The sequence below is a fragment of the Coregonus clupeaformis genome, chromosome 25 (genome assembly GCF_020615455.1).
Source record: "Coregonus clupeaformis isolate EN_2021a chromosome 25, ASM2061545v1, whole genome shotgun sequence".
Taxonomy (NCBI): domain Eukaryota; kingdom Metazoa; phylum Chordata; class Actinopteri; order Salmoniformes; family Salmonidae; genus Coregonus; species Coregonus clupeaformis.
In genome coordinates this window covers 8,755,712-8,775,114 of record NC_059216.1, presented here as the reverse complement: position 1 = coordinate 8,775,114, position 19,403 = coordinate 8,755,712, and the positions used below count along the sequence as shown (strand labels likewise).

Genomic DNA, 19,403 nt, shown 5'->3' with positions numbered 1-19,403 from the left:
CTAGATCTGTACAAAATATCCCAAACCTTTTCAACAAAGCCTTTACTCACCTTCAGAGATGCATCAATTGGAACGTTCTTACATGGGATCTGAAGTCAATTGTGAATGTGTGGTTGAATGTAAGTAAAATTAGCCACAGGACATTGTACATGTCTTCTACTCTGACTAGTGGGAGAGTGCTAGTGGACCCTATACACACATGTTACATACAGGGCCTTGCAAAAGTATTTATCCCCCTTGGCATTTTTCCTATTTTGTTGCATTACAACATGTAATTTAAATGGATGTTTATTTGGATTTCATGTAATGGACATACACAAAATAGTCCAAATTCTAAATAATAAATAATGAAAAAGTGGTGCGTGCATATGTATTCACCACCTTTACTATGAAGCCCTTAAATAAGATCTGGTGCAACCAATTACCTTCAGAAGTCACATAATTAGTTAAATAAAGTCCACCTGTGTGCAATCTAAGTGTCACATGATCTCAGTATATATACACCTGTTCTGAAAGGCCCCAGAGTCTGCAACACCACTAAGCAAGGGGCACCACCAAGCAAGCGGCACCATGAAGACCAAGGAGCTCTCCAAACAGGTCAGGGACAAAATTGTGGAGAAGTACAGATCAGGGTTGGGTTATAAAAAAATATCCAAAACTTTGAACATCCCTCGGAGCACCATTAAATCCATTATCAAAAAATTGAAAGAATATGGCACCACAACAAACCTGCCAAGAGAGGGCCGCCCACCAAAACTCACGGACCAGGCAAGGAGGGCATTAATCAGAGAGGCAACAAAGAGACCAAAGATAACCCTGAAGGAGCTGCAAAGCACAGCAGAGATTGGAGTATCTGTCCATAGGACCACTTTAAGCCATACACTCCACAGAGCTGGGCTTTACGGAAGAGTGGCCAGAAAAAAAGCCATTGCTTAAAGAAAAAAATAAGCAAACACGTTTGGTGTTCGCCAAAAGGCATGAGGGAGACTCCCCAAACATATGGAAGAAGGTACTCTGGTCAGATGAGACTAAAATTGAGCTTTTTGGCCATCAAGGAAAACGCTATGTCTGGCACAAACCCAACACCTCTCATCACCCCGAGAACACCATCCCCACAGTGAAGCATGGTGGTGGCAGCATCATGCTGTGGGGATGTTTTTCATCGGCAAGGACTGGGAAACTGGTCAGAATTAAAGGAATGATGGATGGCACTAAATACAGGGAAATTCTTGAGGGAAACCTGTTTCAGTCTTCCAGAGATTTGAGACTGGGAAGGAGGTTCACCTTGTAGCAGGACAATGACCCTAAGCATACTGCTAAAGCAAGACTCGAGTGGTTTAAGGGGAAACATTTAAATGGCCTAGTCAAAGCCCAGACCTCAATCCAATTGAGAATCTGTGGTATGACTTAAAGATTGCTGCACACCAGCGGAACCCATCCAACTTGAAGGAGCTGGAGCAGTTTTGCCTTGAAGAATGGACCAAAATCCCAGTGGCTAGATAGATGTGCCAAGCTTATAGAGACATACCCCAAGAGACTTGTAGTTGTAATTGCTGCAAAAGGTGGCTCTACAAAGTATTGACTTTGGGGGGGTGAATAGTTATGCACGCTTAAGTTTTCTGTTTTTTTTGTCTTACTTCATGTTTGTTTCACAAAAAATATTTATAATCTTCAAAGTGGTAGGCATGTGTAAATCAAATGATACAAACCCGCCCAAAATCCATTTTAATTCCAGGTTGTAAGGCAACAAAATAGGAAAAATGCCAAGGGGGGTGAATACTTTCGCAAGCCACTGTATCTATCATAGACCATCATATACATTTACAGTCTTTCCAAGCCCATACTCAATGCTGTCTTACAATGCTCCATACACAATGCTCTCTTTTTCTTCAGTATACCTTTGTACTGGTGACAGATCAAAGCAACATTGTAACAGCCTATGAAGATGGGCTAGACCTTGTTTGATCCCCGTTCTTGGTCGAGACTACCTTGCCACCAGATGAGCCTTTTTAGCTTGGAAGATGAGGACTGAGGACTGTTATGCAAATCCAAGTGTTTTTTCAAGACCCAGAGAAACACAGAAGACCAGTGGAAGGAGTGGTTGGTTATTTTTCTAGGCCTCGCTGACCACAAAAGCATCCCAAATACAAGTTAAAAAGTGGTTTCAAAGTGACATTCCCTGTATAGCAATGTGATTATTATGTTACAATATGAATATAACATGTGGCATGCAATCAGCTTCCTCCAGGTTTCGTTATCCAACTTCAAAAACGATTCATACTGTTTCCCCTCATCATTAGTAAAGTCTATTGGTCTGACAAATAAGACAATATAAATCATATATGCCCTCTGAAATGGTTTTCATTGTAACTTTGCAGAGCCTTGTCATGTACATGAAATAAATAATCAACCAAAAAGACAAATGGAGGAGAAAAACAATGCAGAAAATATGTATGCATAGCAAACTGTCTGTGGTCACTGAATAAAAGGTCAGTCCTCATAAAATCCCTTTAAGGCAAAATGCAAATCTTAAGAAATAGGATATCCCATGGAATACATTCACTGCATAGCTTCTGGTCCCCTGTGGAAATGTGAATGAGTATGTGTGTGGTAGAGAGAAAATATGAAAGAGCCAATGAGAGAATGGTATGTGTGTCGGTGTGTGTGTGTGTGTTTAGGGGACAAGCATGGACGTTTCAGCGTTCTTGATGGAGGTTTAGTGCCAGGCCCTGTGAGAGGGCTGGGATGAGGGTGGGGGGTGGTGGTGGAGGGAGGAGAGAAGAACCTCCAACAGTTACACTCTCAGTTTCCTGCAACTCTCTCTCTGAGGCCAGACAATGGGACCTCTGGGATGCATTCATGGGGCTTGGCGGAGGCCTGGAAGCCAGGCAGGCAGGTGCACTTGTACGACCCCTCAGTGTTGTTACAGGCCCCATTCTTACACAGCGCCACTTTATCACTGATGTCCTCACACTCGTTTATGTCTGCAGGAAAAGGAGACACGCAGTGTTAAGAGAGGAGACCAATTTCACTGCAACTGCTGCTGTTCCCGCCACATGTCCTGTGTCAACAGTCCAGCGGAGTGGCCTGGTCAGTGTGGGTGGTAGGATGGGACCACAGTCAGGTACAGCAGTTCTCTGGCAACAGTGGGGCCTAGAGGGATGCCCGACTCTCAGTACTTAAGAAAACTACATTCATACGTATCACTTAAAGCACTTTTGTTCTCTCTTCTCACATTAACAATATCCCTGTTCACTCATTCCAACTCTCTGTCACACACCCATCTCTCTCTTTTTCTGTTTCTCTTTCTGACCCCCTCCCCCCTCACTGTATACATGTTATACAATTGTTTCTGAAAGGCAGCAGCACATCTTTACAGTAATCATTTACACAAATCAAGCATGGCGTCATATTGCGTGTTTGGGTTTGATAAGACATGAACTCTTCTCTGGCCATACATACAGTACATCAGACAAGTCAGATGTTTTTGCTTACATTAAAATGCCCTTTCATTGTTGGCCTTCAAGTGGTTTCTATTTCCTAATCTGGCATGGGAGGTTTGGTGTCATTTCTCTGCAGTTAAACTCAAACGACCCTCCTCTCTCTGTTTACGTCATTTCTGTGCGGGAAATGTTGGTGGTATTTATAACATGACACTTGGAAAGGGACGCTTCGCTCCCACAAGTATTTTCACAAATTAGAACCACAGAGTGGGAATCCACTCCATTCTCCCTGTGTTGGCCTTGGGGCTGATCATTCTCTATGGGGATAGAGTCCTGCACATCATTACGAGAGAAGTGTTTCACTTTCCAATTAAACAAACACGACACATTTAAAATGTGTAATATCCATGTATTACACGATGTGGCTGCGATTCAAGGCCTTGGCCTGTTGGCAGGGTGTGTCTATAAATTCTTCATTCTAAAGCAGGGTTTGATCCCCACAACATACATCATTTTCAAAAGTGGGAAAATGGAACAGATCAAAAGGTTTCCCTACATTGACTCATTTGTTTCTAGGAATTCCAAAAAGCAATGATATATTTACTTGGAACACAAACAGAGGAGAATCTGAGTCTGAATGTGGGTGATTCATTATGAGACACTGGGAGAGGAACCTACCGATGCAGGCCATTTTGGTGAGGTCAAGCTCGTATCCATCAAAGCAGTCACAGGTGTAACCTTCCCTCACACGCACACACTGGCCATTCTCACAGCCGTTCAGGATACCACACTCCTCTGCTCGCAGGCCTTCAAAGCCATCATAGCGGTCTGATTGCAAACAAAATATGAAATAATTAGGAGTCCCTACAGAGGTAGCATTTCACCATGCATTAGCAATAATATTAATACATGTGTATTTTCTTATGATTTCTAATGAGATTATTACCATTGTTAGAGTCTACAGGGTGAGGCTGGAACTCTCTTGGCCGGTGGATGGGGACGCGTAGCGGCGGCTCTCTGTCTCTCACTCGTGAGCTGTAGTCGTTGGTATTGTCTGTAAACAGGGGGATGCCCTGGGTTTCCTCTGGATTGTAGTAGGTGCCCCCAGGCCCAGTGATGGGCCCTCCTCCATAGTTGTCCCAGTAGGGGGGGACATAGGGACCCTCGACCCCAGGGCCGTACTCATAGCCTGGCCTCTCTCGTAGACTGTCAGAGCCCCCACTCCTAGGCAGGTTACAAAGTAATGCGTAGTCATCTGATCCAACACACACACAAACACACAGGTCAGTGTTGCATTTAGACTGTCACAAGCCATCACAGGTCACACAAATGATTTCAGCTACATAATAACTGTATGAATGACAACTACATATGCAATATGTTACTTACCAGAGTCCCTACTGGGGCAGAAGTAACAGAGTCCACCCCAGGCCACTCCATAGAGACAGCAGCACTCTGTGTAGGTGGTCCTCCTTCCGACGAGGGGCTGGCTACACACATACAATTCTGCCATGGCCTGCCAGCAGATGTCCTCATCAGGCTCATAAGCCTCTGTGGTGGAGGAGAGAGGAGAAATGGAAGGAAGGAGGATGGAAGAAAGGAAGAGAGTGATTTACAAAAGAGGAAAGGATGGAGTTGGATGAGGTTTTACAAATTCTATGTTGTCAATGTTGAACAGATGAATCAATAATCTGGTTGGTAACTGTTTCATCTGGATAAACTCTGAGGAGGATGTAGCTTATCCGTTTCTGTAGAAGTGTGCTGCTGCTGTGTGAGAATGTGTGTGTGTGTGTGTGTGAGAGAGAGAGTGTGTGTGTGTCTGAGTCTCACCCTCGGTGGTGTTGACGCTGATGCAGCGGCTGGTGTCCAGGACCAGAGGGGGAGTACAGAAGCAGTTGAAAGAACCAGGGGTATTCACACACACCCCACCCACACACGTCTTCTCTATCAGGCACTCATCATAATCTGGAACACACACACACACACACGTCAAAAACTGGGTCTAATAGTTGAGATTTGGAGCAGGTTTGGTGGAACAGAGAAAAGGAGAGAGACAGCGAGTGGCCCTTACCCACACACTCCAGACGGATGTTGTCGTAGTAGAAGCCTGTACGGCAGAAGCAGGAGTACGAGGAGAAGATGTTAGAGCAACGGCCATTCTTACAGATATCTGGCCCAAACATCTTACACTCATCCACATCTGGTAAGAGAGAGAGGAGAGACACAGACAAACAGAGAGAGAGAACAAGAGAGAGAGAGGGTTGAAGAATCGACACCTGTTAAAATAAATTCAGATACTACTATACACAAAATCACCTTTTCTTTCCTATTTCACCTCTAGAATCTGCCTTTGTGTAGGCCTAAGATCAGTGTCTATAGAATCTCACAAAAAGGTATGCATGTGCTGTAACTAGCTAGACCACTGAAATCCTGACCCCTACTGTAAAATGAGCATGGCACCTTGCTTGAGACAAACTGCTCTATTAGAACATGCTGTGGGTGCAACACTTGTGCTTAATTAGCTTGGTATGCAGGTATCCCGTCACGGTGTAAAGGGCTAGCTTTAAAGAGAACCATAAATGAGGTGGGAAATTACGCAGGACTTTTTTTAACAGCTGCCGTGGGTGGAAATAAAAGGGGAGCTGAAACTGCCATTTTCTTTGTGTTGGTACAAAGTTATGGGAGAAGGAAAAACTGTGAAACCTCAGGTATACCGACTGTAAACAGAAGCCAGTTGCTTGAGGCGGCAAAATGGGAGTAAAGTACCTTTGAAACTCTGCTGTTCCAGGCTGTGGGAGGAAACAGCTTGGGGCAGAAGACCACTACCATGTGGACACAACTGGTTATACTCCTCTGAAGAAACAAACAAGAATGAATGGACAAACATACTTTCTCCTTACTGTAATACTGTATCATACATAGTGTAGCGAGAAGGAGTAAGCATACAGTATGTGAATCTGTCTCTTGGGAATCTCACTCAGGATCAAATCATACTGTAGTAAGCCTACCTCTCCCAGGGACAGGGCAGGGGTGGATCTCACAGTCGTCCCCCCAGCCGGCCCCCACCGTGCAGCAGCACTCCTGCTTGGTGGTGTTACGAGACAGCACATTGTCACAGAAGTTAGCATCGTTCAGGTTGTAGTAACACTCCTTCCTCTGCTCCTCCGTGGGTGAGGCTGGCTTAGGAGGAGGAGGAGGAGGAGCATCTTCATCTGTAGCACCTGTAGGACAATCACACCACTCATGAGGAGAAATAGATAAGAGGGGAATAATTGGAGGGGATTTGCAGAATAAATTGTGACCCTAGTTGATTTACTACAATAAAGACTGTAGCCATTACCACTATAAATAATATTGGTATCAGTGAGAATCAGTCAGTCTATAGGCCCTATGTCTAACAGCATAATGAGTGCCACTATTTCCGCTGGTCAAGAGCTCCAAGTCCTATAGTAGGGCAGGCAGACAGTAGGCCGGAGTACCTTCAGCTGCTCATTTATCCACAGACATGGTCTCAGGCATTCACAGTTAAGCAGCGGGCTTAGCCAAATGGAAACACTGGCATGTGAGTCAACACACCATTCATTCTGACATGATTGTTTAGCACACGTCAAAAGCAAAAAGTAGAATGTGGTCAAAGTACACAAGGCATACTTTAATACTGAACGAGAACAAAAACATCCCCATCGAGAGCATGCTGCTTATTAATGTAAATATGTCCCGTTTGTGTATACATGCCTATAACAAGCTAAAGACAAGCAAATGCCACAGACTCAAGGTAAGCTTGACCTTTCTTTCAGTAATCTGTTTACAGTGAACACTTAGTGTTTCTAAGAGAGATCTTTCCATGGCAGTTTTGCCAATAGCTATATATTATCCTTGTTTGTCTTTGGGGGGAATTTGACTGGGGGAGATTTGGCCATGAGAGAGAATTTGGAGTGAGTTGTGCTCTGAGCACAGCAAATCAATTCTGTAAAGGTAGCTGGAATAGTTTCTGCAATTTGTTCTTCGCGGATTTGAACTGTAATGCATTTAACCTATTAGGGGTACAACATAACTCTCCCCCCATCCAATAAGCATGGAGTCAAACTCAGCAGAGAGGTTGTGAAATAGAAACAGGTACTGTAGGGAACATGGAACCACTCTTGCCCTAATAATTCCCCAGATGTGAAGACAGTGAAAATTCAATCCCTCAGCGACAGGCCGAACCCATAAGTCCCATAAGCCCCTGTGTGTGGTGTGTTACCCTGCGGGCGGCATTGGCTGGTGATGGGATCAAATTCATAATTGTCGCTGGGGCAGATGCACAGGAAGCTGCCATCCACGTTCTCACACAGGGCCTCTCCACACAGCGCCGCGCTCATCTCACACTCGTTCACATCTGCACGGAAAGGGAGAGGGGGGTAAAAGGCACACCAAGGTTCACACACAGATGCAAAGCATGTACACATGCACACACAGACACAAGTGTGCGTACAAACACACACACATACTCAAACACACATACCACCATGTACAATACAGTATGTACTGCACATTGGTACTGTATACAGTAACTGACCATGCTAACCAGTGGAGTGTATCATTTAACAGTTACTTACCCACACAGCTATGGGCACCAGATTCACCAGGGGGGTTGGTGTAACCCCGGTCACACTGACAACGGTAGGAGCCGTCTGTGTTCTCACAGAAGCCATGGTCCCCACAGATGTTCTCATTCACACACTCATCGATATCTAAACAAGAGGGCACCCAAAGGTGAGCATAGAATAACACATTCCAATGTTTCTCTGCTACATGTGTATAACTGTACCATTTCACGACTGGCTTGCTAATGAGCATGTGTTGCAATACTAAAATAAATACTACTACTGCTACAACTTACAATAACAATAGCAATCACCATCATCATAACATGTCAAACTGAGAAAATGAATACAGGGAGAGAATGGGATAGTTTACAGCTTCGTGGGGACACAGACCATTTGATTGAATCCATTCTGCTGACTCCGATGGCTATCAATGAGCCCAGTGAAAGGTCTGTAAGGGCTGCCTCAGCATGGCTACATTGTGTTAAAGTAGAGCCAGCATATGGAAGCCTCAGGATTTAAGGGTCCTCTGCTGGGGTCTATGGAGTGAGAAGTGACCTGTTGCTCACTTTCTGGCCGAGTGAGGTCTTGGATTATGTAACAACATGGAACTGATTTGCAGACATGGAGGGGCCTGCACATCCACATAAGCCACTTCAGAGACATTTTGTCAAAACGGCTACGGGTAACTAGGATTTTCATAATGCTTGAATGAATGCACATTTCCTGCAACAACTCTGACGGGCCCGAATTGTACCCTACATTTTCCCTATTTTAACTTGACATCTTACTTTTGTAATTCCAAAAATGTGTCCCATGCAAAAAATCTAAACTGGGGAGCTGATCTGGACTAATTCAGAAGATTTTCTGCGTGCAAAAGGACAGAGAGGACCAGACCTGGCAACCATGTGCAGCCATAGATCATAAAGCATGTTTAATGAAGCCAGGGGAATGACCTTGTTATGTGTACATTGAATGTGTGAGTAGAGGAAAGCATGGACCTTAGAGCTGTTAACACTGGACCATATAACACTAGTGCTGATTCCCAACCACCCTCTGTTTAAAGGGAACATTTGTTTGCAATTTCTCACATACATCATTTTGTATTTCTTGGCGTACGGTGCACAGTGCAGAGGCCAAAGACAGTTACTCTTAGAAAGCCCAGACTGCACAAGCAGGTTAACATTGACCAATGGTTTGATCACACATCAGTCATTCTATGGTTTTCCCTGGTCAATCACATGAACCATTGGTCAATGTTAACCTGCTTGTGCACTGGCCACGTTCCAAGTCACCAGGTTATGTGACACACAACCATTATGTTCCTAAACACTTTTCTATGTTATCACGTGCTTCCCCTAGAGCAGAGAGCAGGGTTTCCCAAACTTGGTCCTGCCCCCCCAGGGTGAACGTTTTGTTTTTTATCCTAGCACTACACAGCTGATTTCAAATAACCAACTCATCATCAAGCATTGATTATTTGAATCAGCTGTGTAGTGCTATGGCAAAAACCAAAACGTGTACCCAGGGGAAGCCCCAGCACAGAGTTTGGGAAACCCTGCCCTAGAGATCACAGAAAGGTAAAATGCACACAAAAGCCACATTCAGATTATTATTTTATTTGTATTATTTTTTTTTTGGAAGGGCACCTTTGTTGAGGAATTTGAGGGACGTTTGCCAAGTCATCCTTTGTTAGAGACCCGTGCTGTGTGTGTTATTTTCTAATTAGAATAAAATCGCCTGACTCAGCAAAAGCTAATCGTTTACAGGGCATTTACAGTAGTGGGGAAATGGAGGAGTATCTGGTACTGTATTCTTTTCTCTAAATGTCACAGTTATGGGCATGAAATAATGACAGGTACAGTAGATAGTAAAGTATACATCAACTTCAGGGCATATAATTAGTAGCCCTGCATGTCTTATGAAACATGCTAACACATCTTTCGGGAGCAAATGGAAATACAGTGGATACATAAAAGTCAGCAGATTTGTAGAGGAAAAAAATAAATGACATTCACATATTGTCTATCAGATTTTTATTCTGTCTCCGAGCTCTCGTAAATGCTGCATCATTCAAGGAATGAGGAGAGTCAGCCAGAAGGACCGCATGAAGTAACCCATTCAGCAGGGACGGAGAGGGCTTGGGCCCTGCCATACTATTATATTACAGATGCAGTTGTAGCTCAGTTGGTAGAGCATGGCGCTTGCAACGCCAGGGTTGTGGGTTCGATTCCCACGGGGGGCCAGTATGAAAAATGTATGCACTCACTAACTGTCGCTCTGGATAAGATAGTCTGCTAAATGACTAAAATGTAAATGTCAATGAGTGCATTCTGGGAGGCCTGACCCACTGTCCAGAGGGCAGGGAGAGAGGCAAAGCCATCCAGAAGATGGTGCTAATAGTGATGTTAGCCAAATGGCTCTGACATGACGAAGACAAAAGTTGACATGGGGACCACCAAAATCTAAACTTTGTGTTTACAAACATAGTAGAGGGGGCAATTATCAAAAACATTGAGCTGTTTCTCCATTAAAATGTTTACTTTTGGACTTTGAGGCCTTGCTACAGACTTGTAGTAAGATGAGGTGTACAGTATACTGTAACACTGTGAAGAACATTTTGGCATGTGTGAAAAACCTAAGTGGGGCTTTGGACGGTCAGTGTGAGTAAAGCAGCCAGCTGGGAGGTCTCTCAGGAAGGTCACCTAAGCTCTCAGCTGCTACATGAAATAATCAGTGTCTGCTCAGAGGTTTTCATCCATCTGAAACATGGAAACAATGTTCCCGTTTCCACATGTAGTGGCGTGCGTGATGCTATCAAATCATCATCTTGGGGAGCAAGGGGAATGTCGAGGCCAAATTTCTTTAATGGTCTTTCCATGGCCATGTCCTTGACTGGGATGCTTCGAAACCCTGGGACTAACAGCCTTACAAAACTCTCTAATTAAGACTGACTGTCCAGCCAGAGTGTGAGCTTGTTAATAAAAGACCTGTGGCTATGTTCTAATAATACAGGCTAGCTGGGGTCATCTTCTCCATTACACTCTGGCCCTGTATACCTTATTAAAGACAAGCCACAATGCCGAACTGCAGCTGGAAACAAAGGATAAAAATGAGATGCATGTTTCTTTTCCAACGCAAACACATTGACAAACACACACTGCTTTTCTCATACAGCACTCACCAGTACTTGAAAAAGTAATCTATCTATATACAGTGCATTCGGAAAGTATTCAGACCCCTTGACTTTTTCCAAATGTTGTTACGTTACAGCCTCATTCTTAAATGTATTAAATTGTATTTTTTTTCTCATCAATCTACACACAATAACCCATAATGACGAAGCAAAAACAGGTTTGTAGAGATTTTTGCACATTTATTAAAAATCAAATAAGTATTCAGACCCTTTACTCAAGTGAACCTTCACCCCAGTCTGAGGTCCTGAGTGCTCTGGAGCAGGTGTTCATCAAGGATCTCTCTGTACTTTGCTCCCTCGATCCTGACTAGTCTCCCAGTCGCTGCCGCTGAAAAACATCCCCAAAGCAGGATGCTGCCACCACCATGCTTCACCGTAGGGATGATGCCAGGTTTCCTCCAGACGTGACACTTGGCATTCAGGCCAAAGAGTTCAATCTTGGTTTCATCAGACCAGAGAATCTTGTTTCTCATGGTCTGAGAGTCCTTTAGGTGCCTTTTGGCATGAAACTGAAGATCTCGTACAACGCTGTGTACTACTCCCTTCACAGAACAGTGCAAACTGGCTCTAACCAGAATAGAAAGAGGAGTGGGAGGCCCCGGTGCACAACTGAGCAAGAGTGTCTAGTTTGAGAAACAGACGCCTCACAGGTCCCCAAATGGCAGCTTCATTAAATAGTACCCACAAAACACCAGTCTCAACATCAACAGTGAAGAGGCGACTCCGGGATGCTGACCTAGGCAGAGTTGCAAAGAAAAAGTCCAGTGTCTGTGTTCTTTTGCCCAACTTAATCTTTTCTTTTTATTGGCCAGTCTGAGATATGGCTTTTTCTTTGCAACTCTGCCTAGGCCAGCATCCCGAGACTTGCTTGTGCCAAGAAACACGAGCAATGGACATTAGACCGGTGGAAAATCTGTCCTTTGGTCTGGAGTCCAAATTGGAGATTTTTGGAGGTGCTTTGCTGGTGACACGGTCTACGATTTATTTAGAATTCAAGGCACACTTAACCAGCATGGCTACCACAGCGATACACCATCCCATCTGGTTTGGGCCTAGTGGGACTATCATTTGTTTTTCAACAGGACAATGACCCAACACACCTCCAGGCTCTGTAAGGGCTATTTTACCAAGAAGGAGAGTGATGGAATGCTGCATCAGATGACCTAGCCTCCACAATCACCCGATCTCTAACCAATTGAGATGGTTTGGGATGAGTTGGACCTCAGAGTGAAGGAAAAGCAGCCAACAAGCGACTTACAGTTAGTGAGTGCATATATTTTTCATACTGGCCCCCCGTGGGAATCAAACCCACAACCCTGGCGTTGCAAGCGCCATGCTCTACCAACTGAGCTACAGGAGGCATATGTGGGAACTCCTTCAAGACTGTTGGAAATGCATTCCAGGTGAAGCTGGTTGAGAGAATGCTAAGAGTGTGTAAAGCTGTCATCAAGGCAAAGGGAGGCTACTTTGAAGAATCTAAAATATATTTAGATTTGTTTAACACTTTTTTGGTTACTACATGATTCCATATGTGTTATTTCATAGTTTTGATGGTTTCACTATTATTCTATAAGGTAGAAAATAGTAAAAATAAAGAAAAACCATTGAATGAATAGGTGTGTCCAAACTTTTGACTGGTACTGTATATAGATAGAGATTACTCGTTACATTTAACAAAAGTAACATGTTACTTTCCACACAAAATAATATTGTAAAGTAACGCGTTATATTACTTTGCATTACTTTCATAAAATAAAAATAAAAATAAAAAAGACTGTCGGAGGGAGCAAGGTGAGCCGCGCGCGCTCTACCAAAAATAGGTTACTTACTCAGGTTTGATCACTAGTTTCTCCTTTCATCTGTGGCGCTGCTTTCCTGTTCTAGTCTACAAGTGCTGCACTATATATGTGCTCCTTAATTAGCCATATATACTATAAGCCAAACATCTGTCTTATCATTCAAAATCTTTCTCTCGAGCCGCCAGTTCTGGTTATAGATCGCACGTACACGGACCCATAGAGAGGGCTTTCCCGTCTAGTGGCAAGTGTGCCCTCTAGACATCTCTATGCGTCCGTGTACGTGCGATCTATAACCAGAACGGGCGCCTCGAGAGAAAGATTTTGAATGATAAGACAGGGCTTTGCTAACACAGAAGCGATCAATGGCAAAGATCAGAGGTGCGCCCTCTATACATTTCTATGGACAGCAGCTGTCATGACTAGGGCTGTGGTGGTCATTACGTTTTGTCAGCCGGTGATTGTCAAGCAAATAACTGCCGGTCTCACGGTAATTGACCGTTAATTAACAATCACATTTAGCATCTCCTGGCTTCCACGCATAGCCTACAAGCCACTGATGCAGACCTTTGGAACATCTACATTTAAAAACTCTAAGAAATCAATTTATTATAGCCTACACCATCACAATAAATCCATTATTCATTTTAGACAGGTCTAAAGAAACATGATATGTAGTCTATTTCAGAAGACAGAATAGCATACTCTGAATTGTCCTTATGTTAGGCCCTGATCTGGCTATGCCATATGGCTGTGGGCTACACTAGTTCATTTGGCAGACAAGATTTGCTTAGAATTCCATGGCATTATTTTATATATTTTTTTTTTATAGCATGAAGAATACAATTGAACATAGCTGAATAAAATAGAAAGGATATTTTCTCCAAATGATTTCCGAGGGAGTGACCACATGCAGCTATTTTGTGTTGAGCGGTTAACAAAGAAACAGGTCCTCCTATATGCTTAATTTAGAGTTATTTATGCAACTTTAGTTGTGATACAAAAGTTGGGCTATATGTTTAGATTTGTTATATTTTTTAAGGCTGCATGATGCGACTCTAAAGGCATGAGCTCTGCTTTGTTTTTTGTGCAGGCTGCACACATTTCATCAGTCTCTCATTCCCAATTTGACAAGCACTTGATAATATTCTCACCAGGCCTCGGATTTCCCGGCGGCATCCCCCTTGTGTGGCCACATGGCTCTCTCAGATATCTCAATTCTGATCGGGTTCTTCTCATAGGCATCTCAGCTCCAAAGTAGGCTACAAGTGAAGACAGACAAATCGGGGATGCAACTGCGCGCGTCCCTATTATCGAATTCCGAGGCGCATATTGATGTTAGAAGAACTTTAGTTACCATGACTAAACGGTCACGTGGATTTTGACTGCGGTCATGACTCGTGACCGCTGGCGTGGCGGTAACATGGTCACCATAACAGCCCTAGTCATGACATTTCTCTAAACAGCCTTTCTCTGCTCGCTCGATAACTAAATGAGGAAACAAGTCGAGATCGGATCATGGAAACACGCGCCCAGTAGAGATATCATTCTGAAAGTAACGCAAACATTGTTTGACAAAGTAACTGTAATAGTATTACCCAATTTGAAAAAGTACCGCGTTACTTTACTTTGTTACTTATAAAAGTAATCTGATTACGTAACGCATTACTTTCGTCACTCTATAGGCTGTCATAGCAGGGCTGAGTGAACAACTTCAATGGACGGAGGTAGAGCGTAGTTGCAGCTGAAGATCTGCTGAGGAGAACGTCAGTTTTCCCATTTTGTATTATGGCCACAAAATGAGTATGGTGAGCAGAGCCAAAGACAACCACCGCCCCATCGGAGGCCCGCGAGTAAAAATAAATCAACGCCCCTCAGAGAAATGGCAAATTACAGTGTATGGCCTTCTTAAATATTGGATGATTTTTACAAGCAGACAAAAATGTCTAGGAGTAATTGAGCTCCCTCCCCAGACGTTTTATTGGGGGGACGGCAACATCTCCCATAACCTCCCATAATGCCCTGGAACAAGTGGCCTTTGTGCAAGATGCTGAGCTGTGGGGGGCGAGAAAGAGGCAAGAGGGCTTGGTCCTCAGATCCCACAGCCCAGGCTGAGGAAGCGGAGGCCAGGGGCTGGAGGGGAGGAGAAGCTCTGCGGTCAATGTCTGTGATGCGTTGTGTGGCTGTACTGTATGTATGTCCCATGGAGATGCAGGGGAGCCTGGAGGAGAGGAGGGAAGGCTGGCGTCAGAACAGAGGTGAAGAGATAGTGGGTCAGAGATGGCCACAGCTGGCTGCATCACTGGACTGGACCAGAGAGGCTGGAGCTGTTACAATGCTCTGGGGTATTATGACTTGGTCTTGGGCTGTTGAGTTTTAACAGGCTCAGCCTAAACTGTGGATTATGATCCACAATGTGTCATCTCAATGGTCAAGCTGCTGTGGAAAAACCTTGTTGGTGGTTAGATAAGTAAGAGGAGACAGTTACACAACAACATGGCTACCCAACGGAGCAGAAACAGTGGGGCCCTAATGCAATCACCATCAGCACGTATTTACATCACAACTTATTCAGACTATATTGAATTGAGCCTATGCGAGCAGGGGACGGGCCATGTTGACGCTAAATGGTAAAATGGAGGAGGTGAGGAGGCTGTAAGCAGCTGTTTTGGATCTGGCCACCTCTCACAACAGGCCCCTCCATGCTGGGATCCTGCCACACAACAGGCCCCTCCATGCTGGGATCCTGCCACACAACATCATAGTTCTCAGAGGGGAGAGGGCCACACCAAGCCAGGCTCTGTCATCGGCCCCGGTGCTGCCGCTCCGCTAGGCTCTGCTCTCCACTGTGAGTCAAATAAAGAGTCATGAGAATATAACATGCTGCTCGACGCTCACTGCATCTCAACACCCTCTCTCTCAGTCCGCCCCATCTGGGGCTCACTAGATCATGCTATCACACTCTCCCCTTCAGTCCTGGCCCTGCCTGTTTGGAAGCCATTTTGATATGAGCAAATACTTGGCCTGTATGTTTTTGCTCAATGTCAGATATGCCTCTTATAAAACCGACTTGATTCATGTTTTACGGTAACTGAGAAGTTTACCAGCAGAGGGGAACAGCACCAGCCACCACCTATACAAACTGCTTCGAAAACGGGCGTGCACCAGCACTAATCAAACACTCTTCTGAATATAGTAAAATTATGTTCATCTCTCATGGACACACACATACACAGACTGATGGTCTGTCTTTGCCAGTAAATACATAGGCGTCTTGTTTTTAGTTGTCATGGAGACAGGGCTGTTTTGTTGTTGTTGGACAGATGTTAGACCCAGATGTGTCGGTCGTCTCTACACCTCCCAGGCCAGATCAGGTGACCACCCGACCGGGTGTCTAAGTTGCAGTGGCCTGAGGAGGGCGAGGGCTGGCTGGGAGGGGTGGGGCGCACCGTACGTCCCATCAGATGACAGCCCTGCCCCACTTAGAGAGGAGAAGAGCTGGGATCAGGTTACACCCATCGCCCTTGCCAAAAAAACTCTATTAGCCCCATTGTCTTTGGGATGAGACCTGGCCCTATTATCATCCGGTCTCAAACACCGCCTTGGATGATACCGCTGCTCCCTTTCTAAAGTGGCCCAATTTCAGGGCCCATTTCACCTCTCTTTGCTCCCCTGGCCAAGAAGGCCCAGTGCACCTGATTAGCGTTTGATAGATGAGCCTCTGTGTGTGCGTGCCAGAGTGATATTAGTATCTCTGTAGGGTGGGGGTGGGCTGAGGGGCCATCGAGACAATGCAGAGCGTTTCTTTCAGAAAACTGCCCAAGGTGAATGACCAGTAAGGCTGATATTCAAGTGCCTTCAGCTGTCCACCAAGTAAGTACATTGCCTGTTGACTAAGCACAGAGCCTGTTATCCACTCTGACTTACCACAGTCTGGGTTGTCCTCTCCATACAGGCCAGGCTGGCACCCCATGAAGCAGCGGTACGAGCCAATGGTGTTCTCACAGAGCCAGGAGCCACACACCGAGCTACCATACTCCTTACACTCATTCTGATCTGTGGAGAGAAAGAGATGTTCTAATGTCATACACACATCAATCCTATTCTTCACCCTTCACAGCAGCATGGATCTCCAGCTTGAGTAGGCCAGACCAGTAGACCTGAGATATACATGTGCTTATATCATACATGCACACACTCACTCTGTAGCTCAGCTGGTAGAGCACGGCGCTTGTAACGCCAGGGTAGTGGGTTCGATCCCCGGGACCAACCATACGTAAAAATGTATGCACACATGACTGTAAGTCGCTTTGGATAAAAGCATCTGCTAAATGGCTTATTATTATTTATTATATTATTAATCACCAATCCCATTCCCCCTCCATTCCTCACAGTACAATGTCTCCCCAGCATGAGTAGGCACAGCCAGGAGGCCTGTGGTGCTGCTGTCCTCAGTGCTCAGCAGCAGAAACTGGGCATGGCCAAGAACAATATTTTCACAGGAACTGAAGAACTTGTGAAGGAGCAAAGGGAGATGTTCCAGAGGGAGAAACACCTCCATCCCACAATGGGGTAATTCATACTCCCCAAGGGGAGATGAGGAGCAGGGCTCCAGTCACAGGGAGCTCCCTTACGCAAGACTACAGCCAGAGGAAAGCCTCTGAGCCATAGTTGGACTCTCTCACTGAGGGAATGTCACCATTGACACTGCACTGACTACAGCTACATAATCAATCATTTAAAAAAAAACGTTCACACACAGGGCGGACTCTGGTCTAAATGGACCGGGACGTTTTATTAACTCTGCTGAGTTTCAGCTGGGGCAGAAGCAGTGGATTGTGGGTAGAGTGAAGGAGTTATGAATTTGGTAGAGTGTTCTTACCCTCACAGTCAGCTGTGTCTGCAGAGTACTTGAAGCCAGCCTCACACAGGCAGAGGTAGGAGCCATCTGTGTTGAGACACTGACCATGGGAGCACACGCCGTCCTTACTGCACTCAACATCTGGAGGGAGAGAGGAGGAGGAGGAGAGGGGGGAGAGAAAGACAGAGACAGACACAGAGAGAGAGAGAGAAATTGAGATAAGAAGAGAGGAAAGTGTGAAAGAAAGTGTTCTTTGTTTATGATAGTCATGAAGTATTCTCTTCTTTGGTATAATATGAATCAGTCAGCCACCGAGAATCTCATTCTCTCTTAACATGAAGAAAATAATGCATGTGTGCAATCAAGGGCTTGTCTGAGCGTAAGATACATTGCCCATTTGGAACACTTTACGGTACTGGCAAACAGAAAATATGAAAAAAGTATGTACCCTAGCTATAGGTCTGGGAACATTCCCTCCGACTAGTAAAAAATTTATAATGATGGCTGTATGCTTGATTAAATGTAGATTGGTGTAATTGCCACATTACATCATAACTTAAAAGGTATTTGGACTGAATAGCCTAATAAGTGGGGGCAAGGCAGAAAAGCAACAAAAATTGAACATCTTCTTTTGCCATGGCTGATAATGAGACAAATCTCTCATTGTAGACAGTAAACACATGTATGGAGGTAAAGGGAACAAAACTGTCTGAAAACAGCATGGGTAAGCACCCACATTTATCTTCCGGTTTAATAGCCATGTGATTCGATAACAAACATTTAAAGCAATGATTTATCTCAAACAGAGCTGCATGGCAGGTTATACTCGATTGATTAGTAGTTTATGATTGACTGATGTTAGTCCACTATCCATGGTTGAGCCTCAGACAGTACCAGTACTCATAGCCCTGTAAGCAGCCAGCCATCCAGCTAGTCCACCTGTGTTCCAACCAGAGGGCTAACCACTCTGGGCTCACCTGACCCTCTCCTTCCCATGCACCCCCTCTCCTCTCCCTGCAGGGCCCATGGCAGAGAGGCCTGGCTTTCATTGTGTCAGCGCTGCACACACAACGGCAGACAGCATGAAAATATTCCCAGCCTCTGATTTAAAGGTTAATTAAAGGACTATATTTGCTGTGGCAGAGGGCCAGGGTTGGGCCTGCCTTGCTCACTGTTGTGGATGCTGTGTGGTGCTACAGTACATGGCCACAGCCCAGTGGAGTGAAGGGAAAGTCCAGCCATCAGCACTAGGCACTGGGGAGGTGCTGCCTAGCCTGCTGTTACGCATGGCCTAGAAGAGGTCCAGTCCCCTCGCACCATGGGACCCTCACCCACTATAACCCCCTCCAGGATCTTCCACCTCCAGAGAGTGGCCCTGCTCCATGCTTCACATCACTCCAGAGCGATAACATGCTCAGTGTACTGCCCAATGATTTGTCATTCAGGTTACGCTAATGCTAGATACATCTCAGCAGTAAAACAGGCCAGAATCAATAATATGCAGCTCAGACATTTAGCCTG

At 44.9% G+C, this 19,403-nt stretch overlaps 1 protein-coding gene across 1 annotated transcript in view; it reads right to left on the bottom strand.

The window, feature by feature from the left end:
- Window positions 1–1,735: 1,735 nt before the first annotated feature.
- The window catches only part of LOC121539749 (latent-transforming growth factor beta-binding protein 2-like), a 157,378-nt gene continuing 139,710 nt past the window's right edge, over window positions 1,736–19,403 (bottom strand). The window contains exons 30-41 of the mRNA XM_041848457.2: window positions 17,904–18,023; window positions 16,949–17,077; window positions 8,042–8,176; window positions 7,687–7,821; window positions 6,452–6,664; window positions 6,210–6,296; window positions 5,515–5,643; window positions 5,274–5,408; window positions 4,833–4,994; window positions 4,390–4,698; window positions 4,122–4,271; window positions 1,736–2,984 (exon numbers count right to left, since the gene is read on the bottom strand). Of these exons, the coding sequence (XP_041704391.2) occupies window positions 2,803–2,984; window positions 4,122–4,271; window positions 4,390–4,698; window positions 4,833–4,994; window positions 5,274–5,408; window positions 5,515–5,643; window positions 6,210–6,296; window positions 6,452–6,664; window positions 7,687–7,821; window positions 8,042–8,176; window positions 16,949–17,077; window positions 17,904–18,023 (1,886 nt within the window). The 3' untranslated portion in view covers window positions 1,736–2,802. The remainder of the gene's footprint in view (window positions 2,985–4,121; window positions 4,272–4,389; window positions 4,699–4,832; window positions 4,995–5,273; window positions 5,409–5,514; window positions 5,644–6,209; window positions 6,297–6,451; window positions 6,665–7,686; window positions 7,822–8,041; window positions 8,177–16,948; window positions 17,078–17,903; window positions 18,024–19,403) is intronic.